The following is a 17,708-nucleotide window of genomic DNA, read 5'->3' on the forward strand; positions in this document are numbered from 1 at the left end:
TTAAACCGATTCAAAATCTATCATCTCATGTGTCTCTCACATTTACGGTCTTTTATTTTTTACTTCACTCAATGGACAACTCACCTCTCTAAATTTATTAAATCGGTTTTACTTCTTTTGAAGTTTAACTTATTATATACAATAAATATCTTATGATGAGAATCTAATAATTATATCATTCTTGTGTTCCATCACTTTATTTTATAGATTTCAATGTACTCATGGGAAATGGGGGAATAAACAAAGTGTTATGGAAGATTTTCACCCCAGGAACCACAAGCCATTCGGAATAAACAAAGTGTTATGAAGGAGAAAATGGGGGAGAAGCAATTCTAAGCAGAAGTTGTGACTATGGGTGCGATTCACCACATAAATCTGGTACGTCTGTGTGGATTTTGTGTGGAAGCATCACATAAACTCCTAGTTTATGAGTTCATGGAGAATGGATCTCTCGACAAATATCTCTTCCTGTCAGCAAACAACAACGATCCAATTAGGTGTCATCATAAACTTGATTGGAACAAAAGGTTCACAATTGTGCTTGGAACTGCAAAGGCTATTTGCTATTTGCACGAGGAATGCAAACCTTCCATCCTCCATTGTGACATCAAACTGGAGAACATTCTTCTGGACCAGGATTTCTCTCCTAAAGTCTCCGATTTTGGATTCGCAAAGCTGATGTCCGGGGATAAATTGGGATCCATGACTACCATTCGAGGAACATTTGGTTACATGGCTCCTGAGTGAATGTCGTCTACAAACATTACGTTGAAAGTTGATTTATATAGCTATGGGATTGTCCTACTCGAGATCTTGAGTGGAACAAGAAACAAGAACACAACATATGTGGAATGGGCATATCCTCAAGTGAGCCTTGGGGACTTATACACGTTAATATTGGATCCCACTTTGGAAGGGAGGGCCGATCTGAAGTAGAGAGAGTGCCTTCTGGTGTATCCAAAAGGAACCCATTTCAAGGCCTTCCATGAACACAGTGATCCAAATGTTGGAGGGCACCATCCCTATCCCACATCCTCCTCCACTCTCTATCCAGCTTCCATAGATCCATGAAGATACAATGTCTTCCCAGCCAACTGTAGAAATATTGCCCAAAGGATGTTGAAGTATAAGGGAATAGAGCTTGTAGACATAGTGGGTAGTTGGCAAAGCCCGCCAATCTTTCCATTCCATGCCTTGGCCATTTCATGAGTCACTCTTTAGTTAGGTCACATGCCTATTGTGTTGGCAATCACCCTTATTCTATGCATCTAGCTTTGATCCCTATATAGAGATGAGTAGGATTACTTGCATGCCTTTTAATTTTTTTCCCTCCAAGCACATATCATTACAATACTAGCATATTCATGAAACATTTTAATTTTCTACATACACAATTTAAGGTCAGATGGTATGTGTAAAGTGTAGGCCTCTTAGATTTAGATAGAATTGCCTTATGCATATATAAGGAGTTGTGTGCAATATTCCCAATCATAATTGTTTGCCTTATGGAAAATCCAACAAGAAAAGCTATATTGAGTTTAAATAATATGATCATAATAAATTTGGTGTTCTTAAGGAGACTCCTAAAAGTCTTATGCCATGTTGCAGAGGATGTGACATTGCTTTCATGATTACATCACTGCAAGTTTAAGTAATGTTATATTTTCAAAGGTAAAGATAAATTGCAAATAAAGTAGCATATTTACTACATCATGTTGAACTTGGAGAAGTGGGAGCTCATACTACTTATACATGGAATGACGACATATATATTTAAATGTAAAGGCTATTTGAAAGCATTGGCACTTTTGATACATGTTAAAATTTTCAAAAATAAGAAATCTTGTTTTGTTAAATACCCAACTTAAAACATTAAATTTAATTTTCATAATTGTGTGTAACTACCTTTGTATAGAAATTCCTAGATTATGCAAAAATGCATATGAATATAGTGTCCTTTCTATAAACACATATAACCCATGTATGTGTGTAGAAATAGGGAGTGATATACATGAAAATTGAATTAGAATAAAAGAGTTCTCCCCATTCTTAATATAACCTTAGCCTCCATACATCAAGTACACAAATATTGTACATTAAGATGAATGAAATCAATTAGATATTTGAATAATTTTAGGCCTTCAGGGACCCTTATAAATGAATAAACAATAGGACATAATAAGAAAAGGTGGTGAAAATTTCCTACAATATCTCTTCACATGGGACTAAATAAGATTTATTGATAATACCTTCATGGTTTACACTATGTGAAATGCACTTCATTGGATCAAGTTCATTGTAGTGAGAATTTTTTGGGTAAAATAGTAAATATGGATTCTCATCTAAAAGGTCCATAGGATACTAAAGTATTGAAATGCGATTCTACAATGAGAATGGTGAAACTCAATTGATGTATCTAGGCTTGTCAGCTTAATTATAGAAATAAGATTTTAGCAAGATTGAGTACCTAATAGACCTGATTAATCTAAGCAACATTGCCATCCAAGAGATTAATTTGAGTAGAACCAACTCCAATAACTTGTTGGATGCTATTGTTGCTAAAACATATGTTAAATGGAGTCTTTAGATATTTATATTTATGAAGACAATCATGTCGAGATGTTAAGTGAAAAGTCATGCTTGTGTCTAGATACGAGGTCGAACGAGTGGGTTCAATGGTCGTGTGGGGGTCATACGGCATGGATAAGGTCCATATGAAACACAAAACTCTAAGAATACATTTTCATTGAAAGAGGCATCAGAGTTTGGGAATAATTTTCATCATCTCCAAGATGATTGTCAAATTCACAAGCATAATTGGTATTGCCAAAACGAGATTTATTTTTTCCCTTATTTGATTTGGTGAACACCCAACAATCATGAGAAGAGTGATCGAAGCGATTGCAGGTCCAACAATGGGTCTTAGAGCCACAAAAATTGCAATTTTTGTTATTGGGATTAAATGGTCATCTTGGGTGTTGTCTACTAGGAAAGCTAGGCCCAAATGAAAGGTTTGAGGATTTCAATCTAAAGTGATTATGATTTTGACCTAAAGTGATTATGATTTTGAGCTAAAGTGATTATGATTATTGGAGTACATTGCTAATGAGGTAGATGGGTTTGTAGAACTAGACGCTAAAGCATTTCACATTGCATATTCTTGCAATAGGGTAGAAATTGTTAGATTTGCTTGCATTGTTTTGGTCGTAATGAAAGGCTCCCACAATGGTGGTGGTGCGGCCAAAAGAAAAATGGCCTGAACATTCTACAGAACCACAAACCTAGATACCATGAGATCATCGATGGATAATCTCCAGTTTCATAAGAATTTTGAAACATCATTCAATTCACTCACATGCACTTTCATGAGTTCTTTTAGGTTAGAAACTTGCGACGGTACATAGTGTGTTTGTACATTTGTTTATGTTCCCATATTTGATGGGAAGTGGTAAGTGCTCTTATCACTTGTTTTTTATCATCCTCCATGTAGAGGAAACACTCGAGGCATGCATTGACATCATTGACCTTCCAATCAGTGATGGCCTAAGCATTAGCAGGATCTAATGGATTAGGCTTTGTTGTGCTCTTATTGACCAATTTAAGAAGTTCTTATTTTCCAACAATAACTCGATAGTCATCTTCCATTGTTGGAAGATGGAAATGGAGTATTTGTCCACTTTATACATTCATGAAGGTGCATTGGCCATCTTGACTGCTATCTGGATCAGCATCAATGTTGGTGGTGCTTCAAATTTAGAGGAATGAGATGGATTTGGGCTCCATTATAAACCTAATACCATGTAGAGTCATGAGATATGTGTATAAAATAATGAACCACATAGATAGAAGCAAAACCTTGTGCGTCATATTTAAACATGAAGCAATATTCATAGTTCTTGATCACGTAACTAGCTTCTATTACTTTTTATTAATTCCTAAATTATTAATTACTAATTATTAAAAAGTGGATTTTGATTAATTATTATTAAGTTGCATTAATTCGTTTGAATTTCTTTTTCGATTCGAAAAAACGTGAAAAGTCATGATTTTCTCAAATTAAAATGAATCTAATGATTTTTCCTAATTTATTCGTACGAATAAACCTTTATTCGTACAAATAAAGTTATTCGTACGAATAAACCATGTTATTCGGATGAATAAATGTAGTATAAACTTGAAACAATTGTTATTTTTGGTATTTGTACGAATACATCCAGTTGTATTCCTGAGCCACCTGCTTGCCTACCTGCCACCTCCTACTTGCCTACCCGCTACCTCTTGCCTACTTCCATACCTACCAGCTCTCGTCATAGGTACCTTATTGCACCTTACTTCTGTTATAGTCTTTCATTAGTAATTAATGTCTCTCTCTTGTTTTGTTTAGGACTAGCACTCATCTCTCTTAGGAGAGTTGTGTGTTGCAGTTTTTTTAAATTGTTTAATATTTATTTTGTATTGTATTTAAGTGTGTAGAAAAGATGGCACTCGTCTCTCTTGCAAGAGTTGTGTGTTGCATCATATTTTTGTCGTGTGTTGCAGTTTTAATTATAATATAAATAATTATCTTTTACATGAGGCTGGCACTCATCTCTCTTAAGAGCGTTGTGTGTTGCAGTCTCAGTTTGTATAAAAATGTTTGTTTGTATGAACTCTTAGGCTGGCACTCATCTCTCTTAAGAGAGTTGTGTGTTACAGTCCAAACTTAGTGATGCTTTCATAGATGCTAATTCTGGCACTCATCTCTCCCTTGAGAGTCGTGTGTTACAATCTAAGTTTAGAGATGTTTTCAAGTACTTAGTCTGACACTCAACTGTCCCTTGATAGTTGTGTGTTGTAGTCTAAGTTAGATATCATGTGATGTTGTCATAGACACTTAGTCTGGCACTCAACTGTCCCTGGATAGTTGTGTGTTGCAGCTTAAGTTAGAAATCATGCAATGTTCTTTTAGACACTTAGTCTGGCACTCAACTATCCCTTGATAGTTGTGTGTTGCAATTGAAGCCTAGTGTTAGATGGTGAAGTCCACGATTAGGTTATACCTAGGTCATTTTTTGTGTTTTGATTTTCTATAGTATGTTACATGATTTGAGCTTGAGTTGAGAGGTTATACCTAAGTAATTTCTTAGACTGCTTGCATTGATTTTCTTATTGCAGCTGGCACTGAATTCTTTTTGGAATTCTGTGTTGCAGCTTACTACATATGAGATGGCTCATGCAGGTGAGAAGAGGAAGTGTCAGCAACCTGATCTCTTAAAGTCTTAGAGGAAGGTGCTGAAAAACGAGAATGTACACTTGTCAATGAATGGCGATCCCTGGGACATCATTGAGACAGCTTTCCAAAATGGTGAAAGTGGTGTACAAAATTTAAGTGATTTAAGTGAACTAAGTGGTATAAGTGATTTAAGTGACTTAAGTGATTTAAGTGGACTAAGTGATTTAAGTGATCTAAGTTATTTAAGTGATCTAAGTGATCTAAGTGAATTAAGTGGACTAAGTGATTTAAGTGGTATAAGTGATCTAAGTAGACTAGATGATTTAAGTGACTTAAGTGATTTAAGTGGACTAAGTGATTTAAGTGATCTAAGTGAATTAAGTGGTATAAGTGATTCAAGTGGTATAAGTGATTCAAGTGGACTAAGTGATTTAAGTGGTATAAGTGATCTAAGTGGACTAGGTGATTTAAGTGACTTAAGTGATTAAAGTGATCTAAGTGAACTAAGTGGTATAATTGATTTAAGTGATTTTCTATGGATCAGGTGGACTTGTAAAGTTAATGCAGAAATATTAAAATATATCGACGTGAATTAGTGCACATAATAGCTAGAGACTTGAAAATAAAAACTTTGATTGCACATATTCAATTATTCTTTCCAACTTTCTGATGTTCCCTTCGATGCTGCCTTGAAAGTATTTGCAAGTCACAAGGTTGTCTCTAGCTATTATGTATACCAAAATCATCCACAATCTCAATAATTACAACACATCGCTTGTAGCCCACAAGGTTTTAGATTTCAAGTACAAAAGGAGACGAGATGGATATGAGCATATGCGCTCTCCCATCACTTGACATATTCTCCCATCCATCCCCTTGCATACAACATTATATTCGATATAATTAGAGCTTCATCCACCGCTTCTATCACCTATCTATTCTTCTATTACTCTATATTGCATTCAACACAGGTACAATATCGTCTATCTCTTTGACTTCATTGTTGTCACTGAGTAGCTCAAGCTCGTCTTCCTCTTCGCTAAATGCACCCTTAGCAACTAATTCTGTAGTTAATTGTTGTCTAGCAATTCTTATTGTCTAGCAATTCTTATTACAGCGGCTTCGCTTGCTGCACTAGCCGCAACATTAAATCCTTTCAACAATCGTAGATTTCCAAAGCAAAATACCAAATCTGCAGCTCTTGATGGCTTTAAGCGATTGCATCTCTTAGAATGAATAAAATCGTATGCACTCCCATTTCACTCACATGCACCCGATCAGCAATAGAGAGCACACGAGTTGCAACATGCTGCAACTCCAATGTCTCTCCACCATATTCCTTCCACCAAGTAGGTGCAATAGTCATCTTAATAGCATCAAGATTCGAAGTATCTCCAAAAGAGCCTTCGCGATTCGTATACCTCACTCATTGCTGGTAGGCTAGTTTTCCTTGATCTCCTGGAAGTAAGTTTTTACAAACCTCTTGAAAGTTACTTATGACTTTAGGATTCTGAGATTGAGCATGCATTTGATATTGTGGATGTAGTGCAAATGCAGCTCCATGCATAGCGGTGTGCATTTGCTTCCATCTCTTATCGGCCAAATATACCACTTGTTGCTTCTCCCTAGGGGCAAAGCGCACAAATTCTTTAACTTGTCGTATTGCTTTTGACAGCTTCCAATACACTTTACCCATAACAAAGGCATCAGCATCAACGATCCTCAATACTGTTACAAATGGCTCTACACCTTCTTTTATTCTTTTGACATTTTTCCAGAATAGAGACGATTGAACAAGATGCACACATTTAGAGCTTGGAATTGCATACTGCATCTTTTTCTCTAGCCAATTCGCCCATCGTCTATCAGCAATAGTCTCGACTAAAGCTTGACGCACTTCCAACAATCTAGTAAGAACTAGAAAAGAAGTGGCAAATCTAGTTTGGCAAAATTGCCTGAGTTGCTTCACAGAGTGCTCTTTGAATATTGCATGCAAGTATTGATGACTCGTTATAAAACTCACTACATCATTAGCATCTTGCAATACTGGTTGCACAAATGGAAATTGTCCAATATCCGTCAATAATAAGTTGAGAGTATGAGCGCCACATGGCACCCATGTTAGAGTGGAATACTTTTGCACGACCATCTCACCTGCGGTCTTGTAATTCAATGCATTATCTGTTACTAATGCAGTAACATTCTCACTGCCACCAACTTTGCGAATTGCTCTTTCGTATATTTTTACAATATATGCCGAAGTTTTTTCTTTTAGAGACGTATCAATACTCTCCAAAAACATAGGTCCCTTTGGAGTAATGCACATAACATTTATCAAGGGTCTAGCCTGCTTGCTAGTCCATCCATCAAACGCAAAAGTGCACCCATATGTAGGAATAAAGTCCAATATCTTCTTTTTCAAGCAATCCGCCACAGTTTGTTTGACTCTATCAAGATGATCCGTATGCATTTTATTATAATCTGGCAAAATAATTCCTGGTCTAGCACATGATTTTAAGGCATTACGAAACGTGTCATCTCTCATGACATTGAATGGTATACCATTTTGAACAAATGCTTCTGTGCATCTTAAGTGCTCTTCATGCACTTGTTGTCGAAGAAATCCATCCTCCATAGAAGATTGTTCTCCCTTTTTTCTCTTCTTTACCTTATAGACATTAGTCGCATCAAAACTCACCTACGACCCGCTTGCTAGCGTATCTACATCACCTTCATGTATGGATACACTCCTCGCATTTATTAGTGCTGCTCCTTCAACCGTCTCATCAAATTCAGTGCTCACACCTTGTTGATTTGCACAATTTCTTATTAGGGTCGTATTAACCACTTTCTTCACTTTCTATAAATATTATTTGCATAACTGAAGAACATCAGACGGAGTGCATGTAGAAGCTCCAACGTCACTGCCTATTCCGAGAAAATGTTGCTTGATACGAGTAGAACCACCTGTGAACTTGTGTCCACAATATTTACACTGCAAGAAAGAAACTGAGGCATGTACTTTTTGTATCTCTGTCACGTATGACCAAATCTTGCCGTGCACCACGCTTTTGAAGTTGCCAAAAACAAATGCAAAAAAACTAATTTGAGTATACAATAGAAACATATTGCAATACACATTTTATAAAACATAACACATATCTTTTGAAAAACACGTTCAAGCATGCAATATATTAATTGTCATTCAATCACGCTCTTCTCAAATGATTCACATTCTATTGAAAGAATATTAAATATTCATTTAAAAGAAAGTGTAAGAATGAGAAAACTCATCTAATAACTTTTAAAACTTTCAATTCATACACTTTAAAATCTTTGTATTCTTTCACATTCTATTGAAAGAATATTACATATTCATTCAAAGAAAGTGTGAGAATACAAACACAAAATAAAATCATATTTCTCACATGAGATCTAGGGAACTTGAGCAACGAGGAGATCCTAGAACTCCCACATACAAAAATTCTCACAAGAGATCTAAGGAACTCAACAAGGAGATCTTAGAACTCCCACAAACAAATTTCATAATTTCATAGACACAAAAACAAGCCCATTTCTCACAAGAGATCTAAGGAACTCAAGAAGATCCTAGAACTCCCACATACAAAAATCCTCACAAGAGATCTAAGGAACTCAACAAGGAGATCTTAGAAATCCCACAAATAAATTTCATAATTTCATAGACATAAACTCAAGCCCATTTCTCACAAGAGATCTAAGGAACTCAAGAAGGATATCCTAGAACTCCCACATACAAAAATCCTCACAAGAGATCTAAGGACCTCAACAAGGAGATCCTAGAACTCCCACAAACAAACTTCATAGACACAAAAACAAGCCCATTTATCACAAGAGATCTAAGGAACTCACCAAGGAGATCCTAGAACTCCCACGTACAAAAATCTATTCACATGAGATCTAAGAAACTCAACAAAGAGATCTTAGAACTCCCACAAACAAATATTCACATGAGATCTAAGAAACTCAACAAAGAGATCTTAGAACTCCCACAAATAATTTCATAGACACCAAAACAAGCATATTTCTCACAAGAGATCTAAAGAACTCAACAAGGAGATTCTCAAACTCTCACAAATAAATTTATCTCACAAGAGATCAAAGGAACTCAACAAGGAGATCCTAGAACTCCCACAAACAAATAGAGATCGAAGGAACTCAATAAAGAGAACCTAGAACTCCCAAAAGAAAAGTACAAAGACTAGAACAAAAATCCTCATAAGAGATTTCATGAACTCAAATTGAGATCCTGAAGCTCCCTAACAAAAATTCCATCTTATTTTGGACCTTCTCGATTGCTTTCACAACCTTGAGGACCCTTCTTCTTCTTTTCCTTTTTTGATCTCTTATGCTCGGCTGGGAACCAAGCGTGAGATAAGAGACATAGGCAAATATTGAGGTTATATGCAAAAACATAGGAATGTATTTGTCCTAATACAAGTTTATTCGTATGAATACTTTATTCATACGAATACTTAATTCGTACAAATACTCAATTCGTAGAATACTTATTCATACGACTAAAAGTTATTCGTATGAATATGTGGGGATGATGTGGGGATTTATATAAAAAACGTGATGTGTCACCGTTTTTTAAACCGATTTTTTCTTCCATTCGAGCGATTTTCTCAAATTTTTCGAATCACGAATTCGAATTTTTCTACTAAGATTATTAATGAATTTATTAATCATTTACTTATTTATTGAGTAGTGAATAAAATTTCTAATCAAGGAAAATATGATTATTCAAGAGAAGTTGATATCAACATGGAGGTGGTGTAAAGATACACCATTTGGTGAAACTGATGTACCTAGGATATCTTCTCTTACACTTCAAAATTTCTTTCTAGCTCTATTATTGCATTTTGGCAAGGGTCAAGTCTACGTAAATGATTTTTAATATGTGTGACACTACTTTCAGGGAGCGTGATACTTTTTAAGCATCATACCCATGCTTCTTTTTTAGACTTTGCGTCCTTGATTTGATGATGCTACTCACTTCCACATCTAGTAAGCCATGTTTATTTGGAACCCATCCACATTTCTTTTGCAAACCACCCTCATAAAGTTGTTTCATTGTATGTTTTGGTTCCTACCACAAAGGTGTGAATGTGGTAGGGACTCCCATTTCATCCCTTGCTATCTGAGCAACCTTTGTTACCCAAATTGGGCAACCTTGGTCATACAGCTTTGATTTCAAATCTTCTATCTAAACAACAACAAAAAGACCCTCAGATTGGAATTTGTGAGATGGTACAAATTCTAGTAAAGGCTTACCATAGTTTGCTTCTCTTCTTCCATATCTTCAGTCACAGTATTTGTAGCAAAGTCAAATCCTCTTACCATAGTCAATGAATGTGTACAAGCCTGTCATTTCATCTATGTGAAGTACATAGTTTTCTATGAGAACAAATGTAGCTTCCTCCAAGGGGGTTGTTTGTTGTAACAAAGCATATGGTGCACTCCATAAATGATCTCCATCCACATTGAGTAGTACTTCCATTGCATCATTGTAGTGTTGGCTTTGGGTTCAGAGGTAATTTTACTCTCTTATCTTAAGCCCACCCTAGGGTCTTAGCCTAGGCAGCATCCTTGGTCTTCTGCTCATGAAGTAGGGCTAGATGGGACTACTGCTTAGGTACAGGTGCACATAGGATTCTAGGAGGATTATATTACCCTTTCTCATTTGTAACTTTAAATTTAAATCACCGATTTAATACATTCATGGAGCATTCATGCATGTTTCATATATGATCATGCACAAGTAAAATCATCTATATGTGCCAATGTTTGTTAAACTTAAATACACATTGGATATGCACATAGGTTATGCTAGTTCAGCATCATGGAGAACGTCTATTTAATAGACATCTATATACCACAAGTTGCACTAACGTATGGGTCTTGTCAAACTACAACTCTTGTGGTGGCTGCTTGCCATATGGGTCTTGTGAGACTCCAAATCTTGTGGTGGCTTGCCATATGCTGGCATTGCATGTGATTTTAAAACTTTTGAATGCACCATTTTCCTACAAGATGGAGTCAAATCAAAGTTATGTTGGTTCTATGTGCAAGCATGTTGTGTTATCAAGGGTGCAATGCAATCTAGTTAATGAGAGTGCTTCAAGAGTAGTAATAATTTCTAGAGTAGATAAATTGCATGTCTCACAGAGAGATGGAGGCCACAATAACAAATTGAAGAATAGGGTTATAAAGGACACAAGGAGATTGTTAGAAATAGATCTACCAACCCATGAGCATTTTAGCATCATGAAATGGGAGTTTGATGCATTGCTTTGGATAGAATCCTACATCAACAATGTCTACCCACGGATGTGAGAATCAAGACCATCATTTACCAATGGTGTCAATGCATCATAGATGGAGCAATAGGATCTCGATTGAACACAATATGGGCTTTGTATAAAGCTAGAGTCCTATGATATGACAAGAAGACCCTCATGATTGAGAGTTAGGAGAAAAAGTCAACATTATTGTTTTAGGATGGTAGAGGAGCAAGTTGAACAAGATAAATTGTGAGGCACTACAGTCTTGAAAGCAAAGGCATTGGGACATTTAAAAAAAAGCTACATTAGCAAGCTAGTGACATAAGGAATGTTACTTTTGTGACACTCATCACATAGAAAGAGATCTTGCTCGGTGAAGATATTACTAGGAACATACAAGTCTATCCATCAACTCTAGGTCAGCTTTGCCTAATGGGGTGTCTTAGCTTGTTACAACACAAATGGTATGTTGGTAAGTGGAACAATGACACTATTGAGACTGACAAATGAGAAGCATGAAAAGTGGTGGCCATGTAGATAGCACATCCTATCCTCATTCGAGATAATGCTATGACCCAAGAGGTGCCCATGTGCACCATCACACCATACTTCAATGTTGGGATCCTTTCTCAGATTTTCCTCATACTACCATTTAATGAAGAACCCTTTAGGCATTATGTTGATGCTTCATTAAAGGAAGGAGCAAAGATGAAGTTGAATATAGAAGGCCTTCTATAGTGAAATTTAACTTAGATAGATAGATAGGCATGCATACTCACACACCCTTCCCTCCATTCAGGTATGACGCACAGATGCCACCTCCCCCAAGGCCCTGCCTTCCATGCTTCATGGCTACACTTCAAGATCACAATCTCTTATACTTATTCCCATCCTCTCTTATGACCTAAGTCATCCTTTCACTTCCTTCATGCCATACATTTTCCTATCTCTTATTCTCTTGCCCATGCTATTGTAGCTCACCTTGAGGAAAATTGCTTGCAGGCTCATGTATTATGCTGTTCATGGTGATATTTTGTTATTTTTTTGTCCACACCTATGTCGTGTTTTTAGTCTTGTGATCCTCAAAACCTCTCACATTGCTTGATGCTAAATCAACTCCCAAAAGTGTCACTCTCCCCCTTTGATAATTATGATGGCCCTTCATGGCACCCTTTACTACTTTCCCTCCCACCTTCACATTGCTCTCAGTTTTTTGGTGCTTGTACTCTTTAGTCAGTCACCCCTCATTTTTTCTATTTGGTCGCCTATTAGGTTTCTTCAACCTTTTACATAGCATTCTTCCATTGTTATGATATATCTCTAGTACTCACTCTTGGCTACCTAGCTTTCTAGTAACCCGACTCGACAATAGTTATGCTAGCCTTTGACTCTACTAAGATAGTGGATCATGATCATCCTTCCTTCATTACTATTGGTCTTGTTTGGGACTCTCCAATTGTGCTCTCTCTCTCTCTCACACACACACATACACACACACACACACTCTCTCTCTCCCCCTCTCCCTCTCCCTCTCCCTCTCTCTCTCTCTCATTTCTCACCTCGTAGCTTGTTTTAGCTCTTTCTATTGGGACACTCTCTTGTATCTCCTTGTATCATATTGTATCAGCTGTATTTTTATTTTGGTCATGTTAGTCATTCTTTTATTTGTTGTTCTCATGATTGTCCTTCTTATGGGTATTTTTATCAATATATATTTAGCCTTAGACATAGTCATACTTACTTTTATAGTTTCCCCTTTTTTCTCCATTTACTTATTCCAACTTTAATTACTTTTTCTTTTTAGTCTCTAGAACTTCCACCTCCTTTTTCTTTAACTCCTTCTTTTTCTATATTAATATTTAAATAATTAGTTAAGACCACTATTCTTGCTTAAATTTTTATGAGTTTTCTACTTTTAAAGATAGACATAGTCATGTGTGTATGTGTGTGTGTGTGTGTGTGTCTATGTGTATGTGTGTGTGTGTGTGTGTGTTTGTGTTCATTGTACCCATTTGTATAAATTGTTTTCTCACTGTATTCAACCTAAGTTATATTGTTTAGTCTCTAAACCCTTCCTCCTTGTTATCCTCTTTAATCCCCAAGTTTTAAAACTTAAACTACAAGGCATAGGTCCTTTTCCGACAAAAATATCGACCTTTTTTCCCGGGGGGTCCACTAGGGTTTATTGTATGGTACCACGTGAGTGTAAGGGAGGGGGGTTATATAAGGGAAGGAAGGTACATTTTATAAGGTAAGGTCCTATAAATAGGGGGTAGATAAGAGGAATTTTCATATATTTATTGCACGTAGGTGACGTCTCCTTATTACTACTAGTGAATCCCCCGTGCCTTTAGCTTAACTTAGAGTATCAAACATTGACTCTTCGAAGAAGTTGTTGTGTTCTATATGTTCCAAACAAGTGAAACAAATGAAAATTCCTTTGTTTTCTGAAAAGAACATGAAAATGTCTCAAACAAAGAAATACACATTAGCATTGGACAACTTAGAAGCACTTTTGATCCCCATTAGAATACCATTTGCACAAATTAGAGAATTATCATTTGATGGGCAATATGGTCTCCACGGTAGCGTTGTTAATGTCTTTGCAAATGTCAAAAGAGCACAACATGTCCTCCCTATGTTTCTAAGCGAGCAAGACACTGTTGCTATAGCAATTAAATGAAAGCTTTCTTATAAGCATAACTACATGAGTGGCATTGTTCGACCTACAATGACAATGCTTCCTCTAAAAGAAATGTTGTTTTCTCCATTATACCATTTCTTCAAATTCAACATAAATCTATTGTGGGAAATGCACATTGGTACGATACAAGAACAAGAGAAAGAACTCCTTCGAGAAGACACCATATTGCAAAATGTAGATGATGACGACCAACCAATAACTGACACATTAGTTCATGGAATCTACAATAGCTAGCAAGTAGCAAAATTTGAGGACCATACTATCATGGTTGCACCTTCTGAACGTTACTCCCCTTTGAGCATTTTCAAGGATAAGTATTGTGAGGAATTAGCATTTTCTAAATTTTTCTATGGAAATGAAAGAAAATATAACCTTTCTAAATGCACATCTTACCAAGACATTACAAAGTGGAAGCTCATAAATGTTGATCAACAATTTGCTCTTTGTATAGAGAACATTTTCTTCAAAACTATGAAAATACTAGTACAACAAGTCCTCTCCTCTACATGGGTTCGAATGCGAAAAGGTCAAAACAAAGGCCAAACATTGAAACTAAAAGATGCTCTACTTGACACAAACATAGAGGAGTTGTTGCACTCCAACATTGGTTATAGGGACTTCACACATCTACATAGCTCTGCTGATTACAAGTACCAATTAAAGAAAAATGTATTTACAATGTTGCGCCAGCTTGGTCCACCAACTTTTTTTGTAACGATGTCTGCAGTAGAAAAACTATGGCAACCACTCCTTCATTGCCTCCAGCAACTAAAGGGGGAAGGCCAGGAAGAGATGCATGCAAATGAAAGAATAGCCACTCGCAATATTATTCGCTTTGATCCTATAACAACTGCCCAATACAACGTTCATAAGCTTCGATTTCTAAAAACATTGTTGCGCAAAGACACCACTATTTTAGGTTCGGAATTCCAAAATAGAGGTAGCCAATTGGCTTCTATGGATTGAAGATGCTCCTGTCCTTGGAATAGCATCAAACAGTGACATAGAATCATTTGTGGACAAATATATCTCGACAGACATCTCGTTGTTTCCACTTCAATAAATTGAGATTCAAACACACGAGCACAAAAAACATGCTTCAAGCACAAGAAAAATTTAGATTTGGCTTTCCAAGACCACCAATGCAAAAAACAACTATATTATCACCGTTACAAGAAGAAAAAAAAAAAGAAAAAATAAAACAAAATATGAAACGCATAAAGTTAACTCTAGAAGACAAAAGAACACTTGATATGACATACGAAAATTTTCTTCAGGCAATTTGCCTAACAGAGAATGAATACATCAAAAGCTTGCACTCCACTATCTCTCAACCTACATTGTTTCTTAAAAGAAGTCCTAAGAACATTTTCACTTACAACTTCAACCCTACTATTTCAAAATTATGGTGCGCAAATACGAACATACAATTTATCCTAAACCCACACGAGGCAGCATCATATTGCACATCATACATCACAAAAATAGACAAGGAAACATCGGATGTAGTGAAGGGAGCATACAATGAAAGCATTGCCTCAAAAGCCCCACCCAACGAATGTATCAAAAAATTTGGAAATGCTATTCTCAATACACAACACATTAGCTCACAACAAGTAGCATACCTGTTATTGTCATTGCCGCCAACTAGCTCTAGTAGACAATTTCATTACATCAACACAAACATTGCTGAGAACATAACACTTCTACTAAAAAGAAGAGCACAATTGGAAAACATGCATCCTGATAGTACTAACATCTTTTTTTATGATATCATTACAAAATACTATAGGCGACGCCCAACTCTTTCATCTGTTTGCTTGGCTGAGTTTGTTAGTGAATACACAATCAATGGAAATAAAGCAACAAGAGAGAAAACCCAAAAATCATTAGGTTTAACAACTACAGCGAGCAGAAGGATCCAAAAAACTATTTCAGAGAGTTATGCACTCTTTTCCACCTTTTCACAACAAAGAACCTACTCTACAAAGAACTGACCAAACATGGCATGATTTAAACACACAATACAAGCACATAATTGACATACAAAGAAACAAGTTTAACAAGCTCATTCCCATGAAACGTTTGTCCTCCTGTACTACAAATAATACTTCCACCACTACAAAGAAAAGCACAAGCATTCACCATCCTGAAAGATACGCACTTGACATCCCAAAGCAAATAAGAAAAAACCAATTCCTAAACAATTCTTCAAAAATTTCAGAAATCCTTTCCAATCAAGACTACTAAAACACAATCAGACAAATGAATCAAGAACAATGCTTGCTCTTAGATGACCTAATGTTAAGAAAAAGAATTGAGAAAGAAAATAAATTTCACATTTTCCTCACTAGAAATGCAGGAACTAGAAAAACATTCACCTTGCTAGCCATTGTACAAGCTCTAATGCGACATTATTCACACAAAGAATCTTTCAACACCGATCTTCTAAAGGTTCTTCTACTAGCCTACATAGGAAAAGTAGCATTCAACATTGGCAGGACAACAATTCACTCAGCCTTGCACTTACCACTCATGGTAGGTCACTACACAACCTTGTCAGCTGAGAAACTTCAAGAACTATCTCTTCTCTACCAAGATCTACAACTAATTGTAATCGATGAAATTTCACTCATTGGACATAGCACACTAGTGGTAGCAGACATGTGTCTAAGAGAGATCAAGCACAATCACTCACAACCTTTTGGAGAAGTTGATGTACTCTTGTGTGGGGACTTGTGCCAAGCAAGCCCAACAAAAGACTCATGGATATTTGTGAACAATTCCAATACTGCATCTTCATTGTCATCATATTGGGAGAGTAATGTAAACCAATATGAATTGCTTACTCCAATGCCACTAACCAACACTCAATATCTCAATATCCTCAACAAAATTAGAAGCGCTAAACACACAGAAGAAGATATCTTCTTCTTGAATAATATGTACTTCAAAAATCCTTTGGACAAAAAAAAAATACCACACTTGTTCTACATAAACAATGCAAAAGATATTCACAATGAATAAAATTTCCATTTGTTACAAGGCGATGAACATGTTCTACTCACAATAGATAAGAGGCACAAAACATGCAGCAAAACATCAACTATCCCAAACAACTCAAAAAACACAGCAGGATTGCACAAAGAATTGCACTTGAAAAAAAATATGATAGTCGAGTTTTGCTCAGGTAACTTAAACATATTGAAGGGCCTAGTAAATGGTGCAGATGGAATTTTCAAAGATGCAAACAATCAAGACTCCCCTCCTTGTGTGTGGATCCTTTTTAATAATCCCAACATAAGAAAGCAAACTCAACTACAAAACATTAACCTCTACAAAAAAAAATTCCCATCCAACTGGACACCAATTCAACAAATCGCAAGAGAATTCCAAGTTGGTAAAAATAGACTAAACACTATTACACGAGTACAATTTCCTATTCAACTAGTTGCTGCAAGAACAA

The 17,708-nt window shown here is 36.2% G+C and overlaps 1 protein-coding gene across 1 annotated transcript; it reads left to right on the plus strand.

Moving 5' to 3' along the window:
* The first annotated feature begins 351 nt into the window (after positions 1-351).
* Positions 352-747, plus strand: LOC147896075 (G-type lectin S-receptor-like serine/threonine-protein kinase At5g24080). The gene has a single exon (XM_087382208.1). The coding sequence runs from the start codon at positions 352-354 to the stop codon at positions 745-747; it is 396 nt and encodes a 131-aa protein (XP_087238334.1).
* The last annotated feature ends 16,961 nt before the right edge of the window (positions 748-17,708 follow it).

This window comes from Dipteris shenzhenensis, chromosome 12 (genome assembly GCF_047967505.1).
Source record: "Dipteris shenzhenensis isolate YYH24624 ecotype China chromosome 12, Dip_SZ_1.0, whole genome shotgun sequence".
NCBI classification, from domain to species: Eukaryota; Viridiplantae; Streptophyta; class Polypodiopsida; order Gleicheniales; family Dipteridaceae; genus Dipteris; species Dipteris shenzhenensis.

Coding starts and splice junctions, on each gene's coding strand:
- LOC147896075 (XM_087382208.1), top strand. CDS start 352: ATGGGTGCGATTCACCACATAAATCTGGTACGTCTGTGTGGATTTTGT.